General features: G+C 34.6%; 2 protein-coding genes across 5 annotated transcripts in view; both read left to right on the forward strand.

The window, feature by feature from the left end:
• LOC127848500 (uncharacterized) overlaps positions 1-14601 on the forward strand; it is a 458919-nt gene that overhangs the window by 68369 nt on the left and 375949 nt on the right. The window lies entirely within an intron of this gene.
• LOC127848501 (uncharacterized) overlaps positions 947-14601 on the forward strand; it is a 69208-nt gene continuing 55553 nt past the window's right edge. The window contains exons 1-2 of the mRNA XM_052381003.1: positions 947-1709; positions 1893-2027. Of these exons, the coding sequence (XP_052236963.1) occupies positions 1214-1709; positions 1893-2027 (631 nt within the window). The 5' untranslated portion in view covers positions 947-1213. The remainder of the gene's footprint in view (positions 1710-1892; positions 2028-14601) is intronic.

Here is a 14601-nt window from a genome sequence, read left to right on the forward strand (position 1 = left end):
GTATCGCTGATGATAAGGACCTTATAATATTCTACGAATATTTGGATATTCAGCACCTGTTCATAAATGTTTATACAGAGGGACGATACCAAGCAGTAATACAGATATTGATACACCAAGGCATTATTTACTAAATCTGTGTCAGGGCCCTGGGTTTCTTTTCGGCAATGGACAACTAGGTTATCACGCATCTATAGGCGATTTTACACAGCTTGAAATAAAAGTGAGAATTGTATATACATTGCTAGCTCAGTTAATCAATGCATTTCTGAACTGAATTGTGAGTTGATTAAATGCAAGTGACAGCTGTTACAAACATGGACCAATAAATAAATTTACATCAGACTATGTGTTTCCTCCAATGACAGAAGCGGGCGTGTTAAAGGGACTTGTCCACAATGTGGCAAATGACAATTTCCCCCCAATTGTTATAGATAATGTATTGATTATATTCATACCAGCGAGACTGCACTCATAACTAAGTAACATTTTAAGCAACATATTGTTTTTATGGATAATCATGAATGACAATTTGTAAAATTATACAGCTTTTTAAAAACATTTCATCAATAATTTGAAAATTATTAAATTATTATTTTCCTGCAAAGTATTAAAGCCTGAGTGTTGTAGTGTTGTTTGTGTATTAGATTTTGTCCTCAAAGGTCACTGGTTTTAATCCTAGGCAATGTCATTTTCAACCTTTTTTCTTCACTTTTTAATTATTTAAGTCTATTAAAAATATTAGATATTTGTTTAAATTTACATTTAATGAGATTAAATACTCAAATCTATGAACAAGTCCCTTATACTAAATGCATGCAATAAAATTTTACCCTATTTTCAGGAAATGGTTTATATCCATATTATCAGCCAAAATGTTATGTGCAATCAAGTTTCACACTATTTTCAGGAAATGATGCATATCCTTTCTATCAGCGAAATGTTAACCTACATACAAGATCACTTCCTATCTTCGCTTTGTACTTGCCTTGTGTATTTGAAGTGTGTTGTGGGGTGAAACAGCCAATATAAAACATTTGCGAGTTTAAAGATTAGTACATTGATAAGTATACTAACTTAAAAGTGTGTGTGTGTGTCTTTATGCAACATATTCTGGTTTTGATAATAAACGATTGTATTTAACAAGAAGAGCCAATATAACAGTGAATAAACAACTTTTTAGTAGGAGGAAAGTTCACAATAAATATTGAAAATGGCAACTTCTGTAGATGCAATTCATAAAAGTTCAGATCAAATTAATCCAGACCAGATGTATGTTACGAAGAAGTCTGAGTATAATGTGAAAGTAGCAAGTGACAAACGTCAGACTTGCTACATCTCGGGCATTTGCAGCCTGCCTAGTGGTCATACTATTGTTGCAGATTATAATAATAACAGAGTGAAGATGTTTGACAAGGATTACAATTTGTCCAGTGACTTGGTAGTTAATTGTAATCCGCAGGACATTTGCACAATCTCGCCAAGTGAGGTTGCTGTCACAACTGTTAATAATACATATTTCAAATTAATCAGAGTGAGAAACGGGAAGCTGGATATTTTAAATTTTACCAAGTTACCACATGCTACCCTTGGCATTTCATGCCATCAGGAAGAACTGTATATCACATCTGGCACTGCTCTCTACCACTACGACCTGTTAGGGAATTTGTTAAAAAAGCTCTATGAGGATACTGGAGGTGGCATTACAGGTAAATGTATTGTTAATATATTTACAGTTTGAACTTATTGTAAATACATGTATAAACCAATATGTTAACATAAAATAAAATCACTACATATTTTATACACTAATGAACATTTTAAGATTTTTTAAAAGTTCCAATGTCGTAAATGCTGGTCTGTTTATGGCTAACATCTTCTATTCTCTGTAGTGTACAAATGTGCATTTAGTCCTGATGGTAATTGGATCTATGTCACCAACTTTGCCCAGAACAAGCTCATTACACTGGCCACGGACGGCACCCTGATATCAACTTTTACTGACCCTGAACTACAGGGGCCAAAAGGTCTACACATCACACCCACAGGACAAGTCCTTGTCTGTGGATTCTACTCCCATTCTGTCATACAAATCGATCGTGAGGGGAAAAAGAAAATGGCAACTCTCGCTTCACAGAAGGATGGAATTAGCTACCCAGTGTCTGTCTACTACAACTCCAATAGTCACCAGATCATTGTGGGCGTATATGCTAATAACAAAATCAGTGTTATGGAATTGTAATAACTCTCACAATGTAAAAAAACAATCATATAACTGGAGTCATAATTGTCATTTCCTTTCTTTATTTGAATGGCACATTTAGTGATAGCAGTTTATATCTAGACGAGACAAAACATCTTCAAACAGTTTATATTTTTTTATTAACACTAAAATAAACTTTATTTTGACATCAAATTGTTGTAATGCTTTAAATTAAAGATTGAGCCATTTGAACAAGAATGTATGGACTATTTATTTTTTATTTTATGGCCCTTAACGTTATTTTGGGACTAATCGAAACTGGAAGTGTCTATGTTGAAGCGAAGGAACAAAACAAAAAATCAGGACATAAGGCTATTGTTGACGGATTGGAATTGGTGTTGCACCATGGTTCCATGAGCAGAAAGAAAAGTTTGAAGAAATGTTAACAAGGAAACACTGACTTTACTCTTTAAGAAACATTACATTCTGGCAATGCTCAAGAAATAAACAAGTTTTATTGATATGTTATGCATATGCGAACACTAAAATTTATATAATTTGGCTGTTTATGAAACTTCACTTTAATACCTGTTTCTATACAACTCACTGTTTGACTATTTAAGCAGCCATAATTGTATTTGCATGTGAACTTGTTAATTACACAGAACATCATACACACACATACAAACATAGACAAAGCCATTTTAAAACAGTCCAAAAATTAACTGCAAATTCCCCTTTCGTTGTTGTTGTTTTTCTTACTGTGTCTGGACTTCAATTTCAAGTTACGATATCTAAGTTTGTGCACACTGTAAGCTTTTTATAACGTTTAGTGGCTGTACCTTTTCATATTTGCTGCATGTCTATTTTAATATGCATACATTAGTATATTTTATGTATGTTATTGTCAGATCACTCACATTTCTGATCTAGTCGCACCCATTTTGTCGCGTTGGATTGTGGTCAAATTTAAGTTATTTCTGGCAGCGATTCAACAAAGCATGAAGCAGGTTAATTTTAGATATGGTGAAAACACTGTTTTATTCTCGCTTAAAGTGGCGTATCCATCTTTCTTAACGTACATAGTTTGTTTTACATATATTTCTGTTCAAAATTCAAATATGGCGGTGTATTTTTGCATGATGTCATTATGAGCATTCATGACCATTTGGATGGTCGATTGACGTCATGATGACCATTTTTTGGGCCGCCGACCATTTATTTTGGGTCAAGCGACCAAGTAGTCTTTGTCGTGCCATGTAAAATTGGTCAGTGTCCAAATTTTTTGTCCCTTGAGTATACAAGGGAATTTTGTTAAGTAATTCAGTCAGGCCATAACCTCAATGGCTTTAACACCGATTGCTAAATATTAATAAATTATAAGAAATTCTAAATATACTGAATTCACATAGCTAGTATAACAATATAATAGTGTGACCTAGCAAATTAAGAGATCTGTTTTGTATATATTAAAATATTTTATCATTCTTTAAAACTTCTAATCTTGTGGCGAATGTGTGTTGGACAGTTGCGCGAGAGTTGTATTGTGCTATCAGAACTTATTTTCTAAGAGTTATATGGTTATTTATTAGTTAAAGCAAATTGCACTGTTAATGTTGTTACAGTCACATTATACATATTACGAGTTTACGTTCAAAGAATAGAGCTACATAAAGCTTAAACTGACTTGTTTGAGCAGTTTACAAACCTGAAAAGTTAATAACGTTTGGCTCCACTTTGGCAAATAAACACAACTAATGCAATGTAACCTTTAGATTAAGGAGAAGAATTTAAAACCCCTCACTGTTGGTTGCAATATCTTGCAAAAAGACTCGGAGACAAAACATGCTGAGGCCAAAGGTAAGAGTTTTCAATGGAAATAATGCAAATCTTTGATACTTTGGTGTTGTTCTATATAGAGAGCATGATTTGTTTGAAATGTATGTGGTATATCAAATGTGCTTATATTTTACATGTCATTGATCTGTCTTGTAAAAAAATGTGCTAATGGAATATGTCTGTAGTTGTGTGGATTATAACTGTGTAGAATGTGCTTCCATATATTAAATAAATTATGTTTTGTTCATAGACATGTATGATTGTCATGACTTCATAAATTGACAACTCTATGCAAGATTATGATAAAGTGATAATATGTGCTTTGTTATCATTAAATGACATTTAAATAAAGCAATAGTCTATATTTTCCATTTGATTACCAGTTTTCAAAACCGAAAAACGAAAATTGGTTGGCTCAAAACGTTTAGTCAATTGTGAGCTCTTTGTATGAAGGTATAATAAGGTGATTTTGACCTATGATGCCAAAAATCAAAATCAAATATACTAATGGCATTTTATTTAATAACACACCCTAATATACCGTCCTAACGCGGTTCCACCCCCCCCCCTGTGATTTCGGCTACTTTGGGCCACTGAGATACTTCAAGACTCAATTGTCAAATTGTCGATTTTCATTATTTTTGTCATAGATCAAAAAACTACATGAACAGTGTACACAATAAACCAAAATAACACTTCTGACATAGGTATACTTGAAAATATGTGTTCTCTTATGAATAATAATTTTCTAAAATTTATAACAATAAAAATGCATATAAAACACAGGCAAAACAATGGAATACTGTGGCATGTTTCTGTTGGTTTTGTCAAAATGGGTGTCCACTCTAGACGTGAATCAATAATATAGGCTAGTATACGAATAATTGTACATGACAGTCAGGACAGTCGCTTGGTTACAGCGGTAGCTTTTTGATCAACACCAGTGACATCAAACAGGTTCAAATCCCAGTAGGGCCTTAACTTACAAAACTAAAAATAACCTTTAAAAGGTTCCTTTAAAGCCATAGACAGATTTGAAAATATAAAGAATAAAAGTCGAATCATTGCCGAGGTCTGCCAACGTGAGGTGAAGGACACACAGGTCAACTGGATAGTCACTGAAACTGAAAATTCAGCTCATTATATTGCCTCAATGTTCGACTAAAATGACACAGAAATGAAAGCCCTGAAAAATGCTGTACTTTGCTGGTGAAGAAGTATAATTTTCTCCAAACTGAAAACGGAACAGACCAAAGAAAAAATCACAGAACATGATATCAAGTTTCACGCTACACTCTGATGTTTTACGGGATACCAGAAGAAGATATATGTCAGACTGAAAACTATTCTAAAGTCCTCATAAAAGTCACAAATGAGGTCATGAAGCTAGATGGTCTGTTTATTTTTAACACAGCATACCGCAAAGGCCGCCAAGCTCTAACCCCTCGCCATAGAGCCTGACCTATTGTGGCTTAATTGCACTATGATAAAAAGGATGTTGTCTGAAGTGCTTTGCTCGAGGCCAACACCCAGCAACAGCACAAAGCCAAGAACACCAAAGTAGGTCCCCAACTGCAAAAAGATGTGCTAAACTCACAAAAGTTTTAATTTGAACAGATGTGACGCACAAATGAACTGTGAAGAAAGTTCATAGGGAAAACATCATACATCAATTGAAATCCATAGACATCTGCAACCTATGACTAGAAGGGACATTATCAGTAGCACGCCATAATCCTGGAATAGCAAATGACTTTGACAAAAACTAGTAGACCCAGACTTTTAATCCTTAATAAATGAATATGACGTTGTTGTTTTTTTCTGTGAAACATGGATCCCTTCCTACAACAGTACAGGTGGAAAATTAAAAGACTGCTGTTAGCATATCTATGGACGCATGAAACGGAACTAATCATGCCATTACAGTGGTGGCATTTCAGTGTATCCTAATGTTATAGAAAGCTACATTGCAGTAATCTACCAGTGTTACCCCACAAACGATCAGATGGCACTTTTTATAGACAAAAATATCATTCGTAAACTGCCTTTTCAACAATTAAAAAAATAGTCCCATTATTGATTGCAGCACAGTAAAAAATAGTTCTCATTTGAATTTCAAAATTGTTTGTACATTCATGTTATGATCAAAATAATTATTTCTGCAGTGTCCATAGAAACACTTGGACATTCTGATACATTAATATGAAGTCAACAACTCGGGCAAGGACCCTAGTCTTTCATTTCCTGGGCATTAGTACTCCAAATCGAGTGTCAAAAAAGTGAAGTGAATAATGTTTTTAAATTTTACCAGCTGCTTGAAGAAGGTGAATGTGATAATGGGTTTGTCATTCCAGACCAAAACGCCTTCCTTGCCTGCAATGTATGGAAACAGTGTATGTAATTTATAAAAGTTGTTAACAGGTTATGGCTTGTAAACATCATTGTCTTCATGCATTCTGTATTATAGTATGCACATTTTACACCTATTGATAATTCTACCCAGGAAACGGACTCAAGAGCATTTCAAAAAGACTTATAGGCTTTTAATGCAATCAAGCTTAAATAAATAGGTTTAAACTATTATCCCTCTATCTTAGTTTTATCACTACTTTACTCTAACTCAACACATGTTCAGTTGACCTTCTGTACATTTATTTACAAAGTTTAGTAATAGATATTCTTTAAAACATTGAATAACAGTTACATTTAAATTTAAATGTTTGTCAATTGACTTCTTTATTTTAAAAAGGTTGAACTCTGGAGTGTACATTTTTATTTAAATGTGTAAATGCCGTTTTGAACAGAACTGTGAGTTGCTAAAATGCAAGTCAGAATAGTTGTACCCGTAAACACAGACCAATCAATACATGTACATCAGACAATTAGTAACAGTGACAGGTACTTGTTCACAGCGTTAAAAATGAGAATTTTCCCAAATAATGTCTTAGATTTAAATAACAATGTTTAAAGCCACACACCATGATTTAAAATAAATGCTAATCAATACATATAGATGCAATTTGAAAGTGTGAAAAATTGTCAATAAATCTAGAGCCTAGTTAGCAAATAATTTATTTTTTTCAATTTCAAAACTGAAAGTAGGATTTCTATTTCAGTTTTAAAAGTGGTACCGTTTAAAAAATAATAAATTACTTGCAAACTAGGCTGTACATTTAATTTTATCTATGCCAATTAGCATGTCTTTGGTGGTTACAAGGTAGAAATTCGTCTTTTTTGCGCTTTAAAACTAAAAATAATCGCGTTTGTCGAAATGGACGTAAACGGAAAGAAATACTTCTTTCGGTTTTAAAATTAGATCACTTCTTTATACTAATTGTATATATGCTTATAATAATATATCTGGTGGTAACAAGGTAGAAATCCGTCGTCTTTTTGCTTTAAAACTTAAACATAATCGCGTTTGTCGAAATGGACGTATAGAAATCCTGCTTTCGGTTTTAAAATTTCCATACAAAATTACTTGCTAACTAGTTTATAGATTTATAGACAATTTCGCACACTTTCAAATTGCATCTATATGTATTGATTAACATGCTTTTCAGGGTGTTGTGCTTTAATTGTAATATAAGTTGAACGTTTCAAATTTGTAAAACAAGTACAGTAATTCATCTTGAGTGAAATATAAAAATGGCAACAACCAAGATGGCTTTTAAGTTGCTAAAAATTGTTCTTTTAGTTTAAAGCGTCGTCTTGACAGGATGACGATGACCTTACAAACAAAACACTTGAATCACAAAAGAATATAGCATTTCAAGAGTCAATGAAAGTTAATAACAGGTGGCTCCACTTTGACAATCAAACACCATTAATGTACTGTTACCTGTGCAAAAAGGAACATAATTCTTGCAAATTTTGCTGCAATTTCTTGAAAAAAGTCTCGGTGATGAAACATGCTAAACAAAATTGTATATTTAGTGTCATCAACATCTAGTAATTAGGTCCAAAGATGTTGCAATGAAACTTGAGTACCGTATGGTAGGATGGATAGATGGACAAATGTTATTAGAACAAGAATCACTGGGGAAACTCATTTTGCAAGTCTACATATAAATTGTATAGCAGATGGTCACTGATGAACACAAGAAACCGTCGGAGACGGGTTATGCTCCCCAAAGGTTTTTTTGTCACACTTTTGCACTATATATTCAGATAAAAGGAAACGTCTTGAGGGGCATAACTTTGGACAAAATAATACGATGGATGGTTTAGCAACTTAAAAATGTCAAGGGGTCATAACTCTCTAAATAAATCATCTAAACAGAACCCACTTATAACATGCACATCTCCTCAAGGGTGTTACGTTTCCCATAAAGCTTTATTAAGTCCAGTCAGTAGTTGGGGAGAAATAGCCCGGACAAGAATTGCACAATGAAAACCATATGAAGACCATAACCGGCTGATAATATGCACATCTCCTGTTTGTAGTGAAGCTTCCCATAAAGTTTCATTGAATTCCAGTGAAAAGTTGCTGAGAAACAGCTCGGACAAGAATTGCACTATATGTACAATGGGCAATTTCAGAGGGCCATAACTCTGTGAAAAATCATCCGACCATAATTGGCTGATACTATGCACATTTCCTGTTGGTAGTGAAGCTTCCCATAAAGTTTCATTGAATTCCCGTAAACAGTTGCTGAGAAATAGCTCGGACAAGAATTGCACTATATGTACAACTGAACATTTCAAAGGGCAATAACTCTGTGAAAAATCATCCAACGAGACCCGGTTGATAATATGCACATGTCCTCTTGGTAGTGAAGCTTCCCATAAAGTTTCATTGAATTCCGGTCATTAGTTGTCATTAGTTGATGAGAAATAGCCCGGACAAGAATTGCCCAATATGTACAGTCAATGGAAAATGGAAAATTTAAAAGTGCCATAACTCTGTGAAAAATCATCCAACCAAAACCCGCTGAAAATATACACATCCCCTTTTGGTAGTGAAGCTTCCCATAAAGTTTCTTTGAATTTCGGTCATAAGATGCTGAGAAATAGCCCGGACAAAATTGCACTATATGCACAGTTAATGGAACATTTCAAAGGACCATTACTCTGTGAAAAATCATCCGACCAGAACTGGCTTATAATATGCACATCTCCTCTTGGTAGTGAAGCTTCCCATAAAGTTAAATTGAATTCCGGTCATTAGTTGAGAAATAGCCCGGATAAAAATTGTGCACGGACGGACGGACACACGGATGGATGGACGGACGGACGGACAGACGAAGCGGCGACTATATGCTCACCCCCAAAAAATTTGTGGCTTAATGCATGTGGGTAAAGTGTCGTCACAGATTAGACTGTGAAGTCTTTCCGCCTAAACTAGACCTTCCACTTAAGAGACTTCCTTTTAACGAACAATACCATAAAGCGGAAAGTGTCGTCCCCAATAAGCCTGCATGTAATGCATATGCTAATCTGGGAGGACACTTGAAGTGCATGCATTAAACCCTGTTTTCCAAGTGGGAGGCACATACTTAAATTATTATTTTACCTACTCATGAAAATATAAATTGTCTCCCTTCGCAGTGGTAATATAACTACCATTATCACACAAATAACACATTGTTTACCAGTAGACAACAACACAGACTCTAACCAGAACAGTCATTGACGATGACAATGACCCCAGCAATTGCTTTTTCCAAGAAAGTGCAACAATTTAGTATTTGTAAAAGTAATCAAAACATTTGGCAGTTCACAACTTCACATTGTTCCCACATAAAGACCAAACAAATCAGATTCATTTCAGCTCTGTGAAAAGGGGGTTTAATGCATGTACGCAAAGTGTCGTCTCAGATTAGCCTGTGCAGTCCACACAGGCTAATCAGGGATGAAACTTCATGCTTTAATGATATTTTTCGTTTCAATAATGTTTTTTCGTCGCAAAAATCAAGTTTAGGCGGAAATTGTTGTCCCTGATTAGCTTGTGCGGACTGCACAGGCTAATCTGGGAAGACACTTTGCACACATGCATAACACTCTACTTTCACAGAGGGCAGCTCATTTATTTAATCAATTAACTAAGTTCAAGGGCACATAACTCTGAGAACAATATCGTGACAAAAATAAAATAACGTCTTGCACGTCTACATAGTATGAACAATACATTTCATTATGATTGATGCACAAAAAACTGAGACACATATTAAGGACACAAGGTACACATCCACCATAATGTAAGTATCAAACATGTGCCAATGTTAAAAGGCACATAACTCTGCGAACTATATAGCAACATATACACAATCATGCCATGCACTTCTAAAATGCAGTCTGCACAGGCTTGTCTGGGATGACACTTTATACACATGCATTAAGCCCCATTTTCCCAGAGCGAGGCTCATATTTAGTCAACAATTTGGACATGGGCCTTCGTTTTTTGATTCCTGAGCATTATATCTCCAAATCGTAGCAACTGACTGTAAAACAACAATGATATGACTGATGTTTTAACAATTTTAGCAGCGGCTGGAAGAAGGTGAATGCGTTGATGTGTTTCTCATCATAGACGAAAACGCCTGCCCTTCCCTGTTTCAAATGTATCACAACAAGGACTACCAGTTAGCCCTTCACTGCTTAGTAACGTATTTCATGTGTGTTTCTCATCCTAGACGAATACTCCTGCCCTGCCCTGCCAAAATGTATCACAACAGGGACTACTATTTAAACCTTTACTGCTTAGATACGTATTTTCGTGTGTGTTTCTCATCCTAGACGAATACTCCTGCCCTGCCTGTAATGTATCACAACAGGGACTACCATTTAACCCTTTACCGCTTAGATACATGTTTTCGTGTGTGTTTCTCATCTAAGACCATACTCCTGCCCTGCACTGCCTAAAATGTATCCCAACAGGATCACCATTTTACCATTTATCACTTAGATATGCATGTGTGTGAGGGTTTATCAATCTAGAAGAATACTGCCCTGCCCTGCCTAAAATGTATCGGACTGCCATTTATAAAAGTTAAAATTCAACTTAAAATACGAATTTTGATGCTTATGTTGTCCCTTGCAAAATTAGATTAAATGAAGACCTTTCTTATTGATTACAGTTAAAAGATTCCTTTATAACCCTAAGATAGTGATGAGCAGCAGAAAGCATAAAACCTGAACAGCCTGCTAGTTGTATAAAGCCATTCTCAATTTGCTTCTGAGAAGGAAAGAGTTACAGAAGTTGTTAACAGGTTATGGTGTGTAAACATCATACAATTTTACATAAAATTATTAGCAAGATCTTAACCATTGACTTCATTCATACGGCTTTATAGTGTGTGAATAATCCACCTATCTTAGAACTATCACTACGATACTTTACCCCTTCCCCCATAAGAAGCAAGTGAAAATGGCTTTTGCATCCAGCATACAACCAGATGATCTTCAAAATATTGAATTATAATTAAATGCAGACTTCATATTTCTCAATTTATATTGATTATTACTTTGAATGGAACCTTTTGTTATAGTATATGAGTTTTCCGTTTCATTTAGTGAGTCATAGATTAAACTCCTGTTAAACTCTTAAGGAGACATTTGGATATTCAAGGGACCTTTTCACGTTTTGGCAAGTTGACAAAATAAAAAGCAATGTTTCAGATTTGCAAAGTTTAGTTGTTGTTATAATATTTGTGAGGAAACAGTAATACTGCCCATTTACCATGCTGTAAAATATCCATTAAATGCATCTTCTGACGATTTTAAAACCTGAAAATGATCAAGCGTTGCAACGCGAAACGATTGAATAATTAAGAGAGTTCTGTTGTTGTTATGTTTTGTGACACGACGAGGATTGCTTATATAAAGTATAAAATAAAACACTAAAAGTATGAGCACGGATGGTCAAGTTGTCTAGCGATATACTTTTACTCCAGGGATCAGTTGTTCAAGCCCAGTTGAGGGTTACTTTTTGTCTTCCTTTATTTTTATTCTTGTTTTTTTACAAGAGGTCTTTACATGTTTACATGTATCAATATAAAGCATTTAATGACAAAAGAAAATATCTGCCAAAATCTCTGACAAGATCCCTTCACAGTAAGCTTATATCTGCACGTTTTACTATATAGTTCTGAACTTAATTTAACTTTGATTTGTTAAAAATGCTAATACGAACTGCTATAAACATAGACCAATCTATAAATCTACATCAGACAATTTGCAACTTCAGATTACAGAAGCGGGCGTGTTAAAGGGACTTGTTTACAGTGTGGCAAATAACAATTTTAACAAAAATTGTAATAGATAAAAACGAATGTATTAATTATATTCATACCAGCGAGATTGCATTATAACTGAGTAAAATGTTTAGCAACATTTTTTATGGATAATCATGACTCAAAATTGGTAAAATTATACAGCTTTTTAAAAACATTTCATCAATAATTTGAAAATCATTAAATTATTTTTTTTTTGCTGCAAAGTATTGAAGCATGAGTGTTGTAGTGTTTGTGTATTAGATTGTGCATCCAAAGGTCACTGGTTTGAATCGTTGGCTATACTTTTTTCAACCTTTTTCTTTACTTTAGAATTATTTAAGTCTATTCACAATATTAGATATTTGTTAAAGTAACATTTAATGAATTTAAATACTCAAAGCTGTGTCCCTTCAACTGAATGCATGCAATACACATTTATCCTATTTTCAGAAAATGGTTTATACCCATATTATCAGCCAAAATGTTATGTGCAATCAAGTTTCACCCTATTTTCAGAAAATGGTGTATATCCTTGTTATTAGCGAAATGTTAACCTACATACAAGATATTTTCCCATCTTCGCTTTGTTCTTGCCGTGTGTATTTAGAGAGTGTTGTGGACTTTTAACAGCCAATATTAAACATTTGCGAGTTTAAGGTTTAGTACATTGATTATTATACTAACTTAAAACTGTTTGTGTGTCTTTATGCAACATATTCTGGTTTGTATAATATACAATTGTATTTAACAAGAAGAGCCAATAATACAGTGAATAAACAAATTTTTAGAAGGAGGACAGTTCACAATAAATATTGAAAATGACAACTTCTGTAGATGCAATTCATAAAAGTTCTGATCAGATTAATCCAGACCAGCTGTATGTGAAGAAGAAGTCTGAGTTTAATGTGAACATATCAAGTGACACACTGGAGTCTTGCTATATCTCGGGCATTTGCATCTTGCCTAGCGGTGAGACCATTGTTGCAGATTACACTAATAAGAGAGTGAAAATGTTGGACAAGCATTACAATGTATCAAGTATCATTGAACTAGATAGTAATCCGCTGGACATTTGCCAAATCTCATCCTGTCGGGTGGCTGTAACTTTTCATAAAGCAGTAATATTTTTCAGAGTGAGCGGCGGGATGCTGGATATTGGGTACCAGGAGGATGATTCATATGTTTATGATAAAATGAATTATAATAACAAGTAACCGTTACAACATGCTGCCCTTGGCATTACTTCCCATCAGGGGGATTTGTATATCACCTCAGGCACTGCTCTCTACCACTACACCCTAACTAGGGGCAATTGGCAACCTAACCGATCCATATATGAGGATACTGAAGGTGGAATTACAGGTAAGATGTGTTGTAGATATATGAATTGTATACAGTCCACTCTCGTTATCTCGAAGTCGGCGGGAACAAGAAAAAATATCGAGATAACGAGAGTTCGAGATATCCGATTAGGCGTTTTCAAAGAAAAAATAAAATCCTGCTAAGTGGTCTAACTAAAGCCGTCACCGTGTGGCATAATACTCTCGACCTGATATACATGTATACGCGTTTTTACGAGGCACGGTTAATTTTGCTATTTAAATGCTTAAAATGACGTTTTAAGTATTACATAATTGCATGAACACATGCGGTTATAATTTTTCTAAACTGTCGAGTAAACATCTGGTAATGTTGCTATTTATAGTTATGATGCAATTGACGTCCAATCAAGACGAGGGTTTTCTATCTGAACATGCGTAAATCACGTTCCGGAATACTGAAGTGTACATGTATATTTTGTAGTTTATAATGCAAAGTTCAATCGATTATTAGTACAGGGTCAAATAAAAATGAAAAGCCATTTTGAGTCTTGACATTATTATATTAAAAAACAATTAGTCCTTCGGCCTTCCGTCAGGCAGTGTATTAATTGCAGTTAATTCATGTTAAAGTGACAGTTAAAGTGACAGGCCTTACTCAAGTGTTAATGGCTAACGACATTACACACGTGTGATCATTGATGCAATCAACGGATCAATTTCCTACCGCACAGTATCGGGAGCAGCCGGGCGAAGCGAGACGGCGAAGTATCAAAGAAAAAATTTCTCACCTTTTGCCGACACTGGGACAGTTATTCGCACTTCGAGATAAACCACAGTAAATACATGTAAAATTGGGACTCGGGACAAAATTTTATATCGACATATCGAATTATTCGACATAACGAAAATCGAGATATGCGATGTTTATTTATATAGATAAAGAAGGAAAAAAGTTGGGACATTTAGCTTACTTCGACATATCGAGAATATCGAGATATCCGATGTCGACATAACGAGAGTG

The sequence above is a fragment of the Dreissena polymorpha genome, chromosome 10, assembly GCF_020536995.1.
Source record: "Dreissena polymorpha isolate Duluth1 chromosome 10, UMN_Dpol_1.0, whole genome shotgun sequence".
In the NCBI taxonomy this organism is placed as follows: domain Eukaryota; kingdom Metazoa; phylum Mollusca; class Bivalvia; order Myida; family Dreissenidae; genus Dreissena; species Dreissena polymorpha.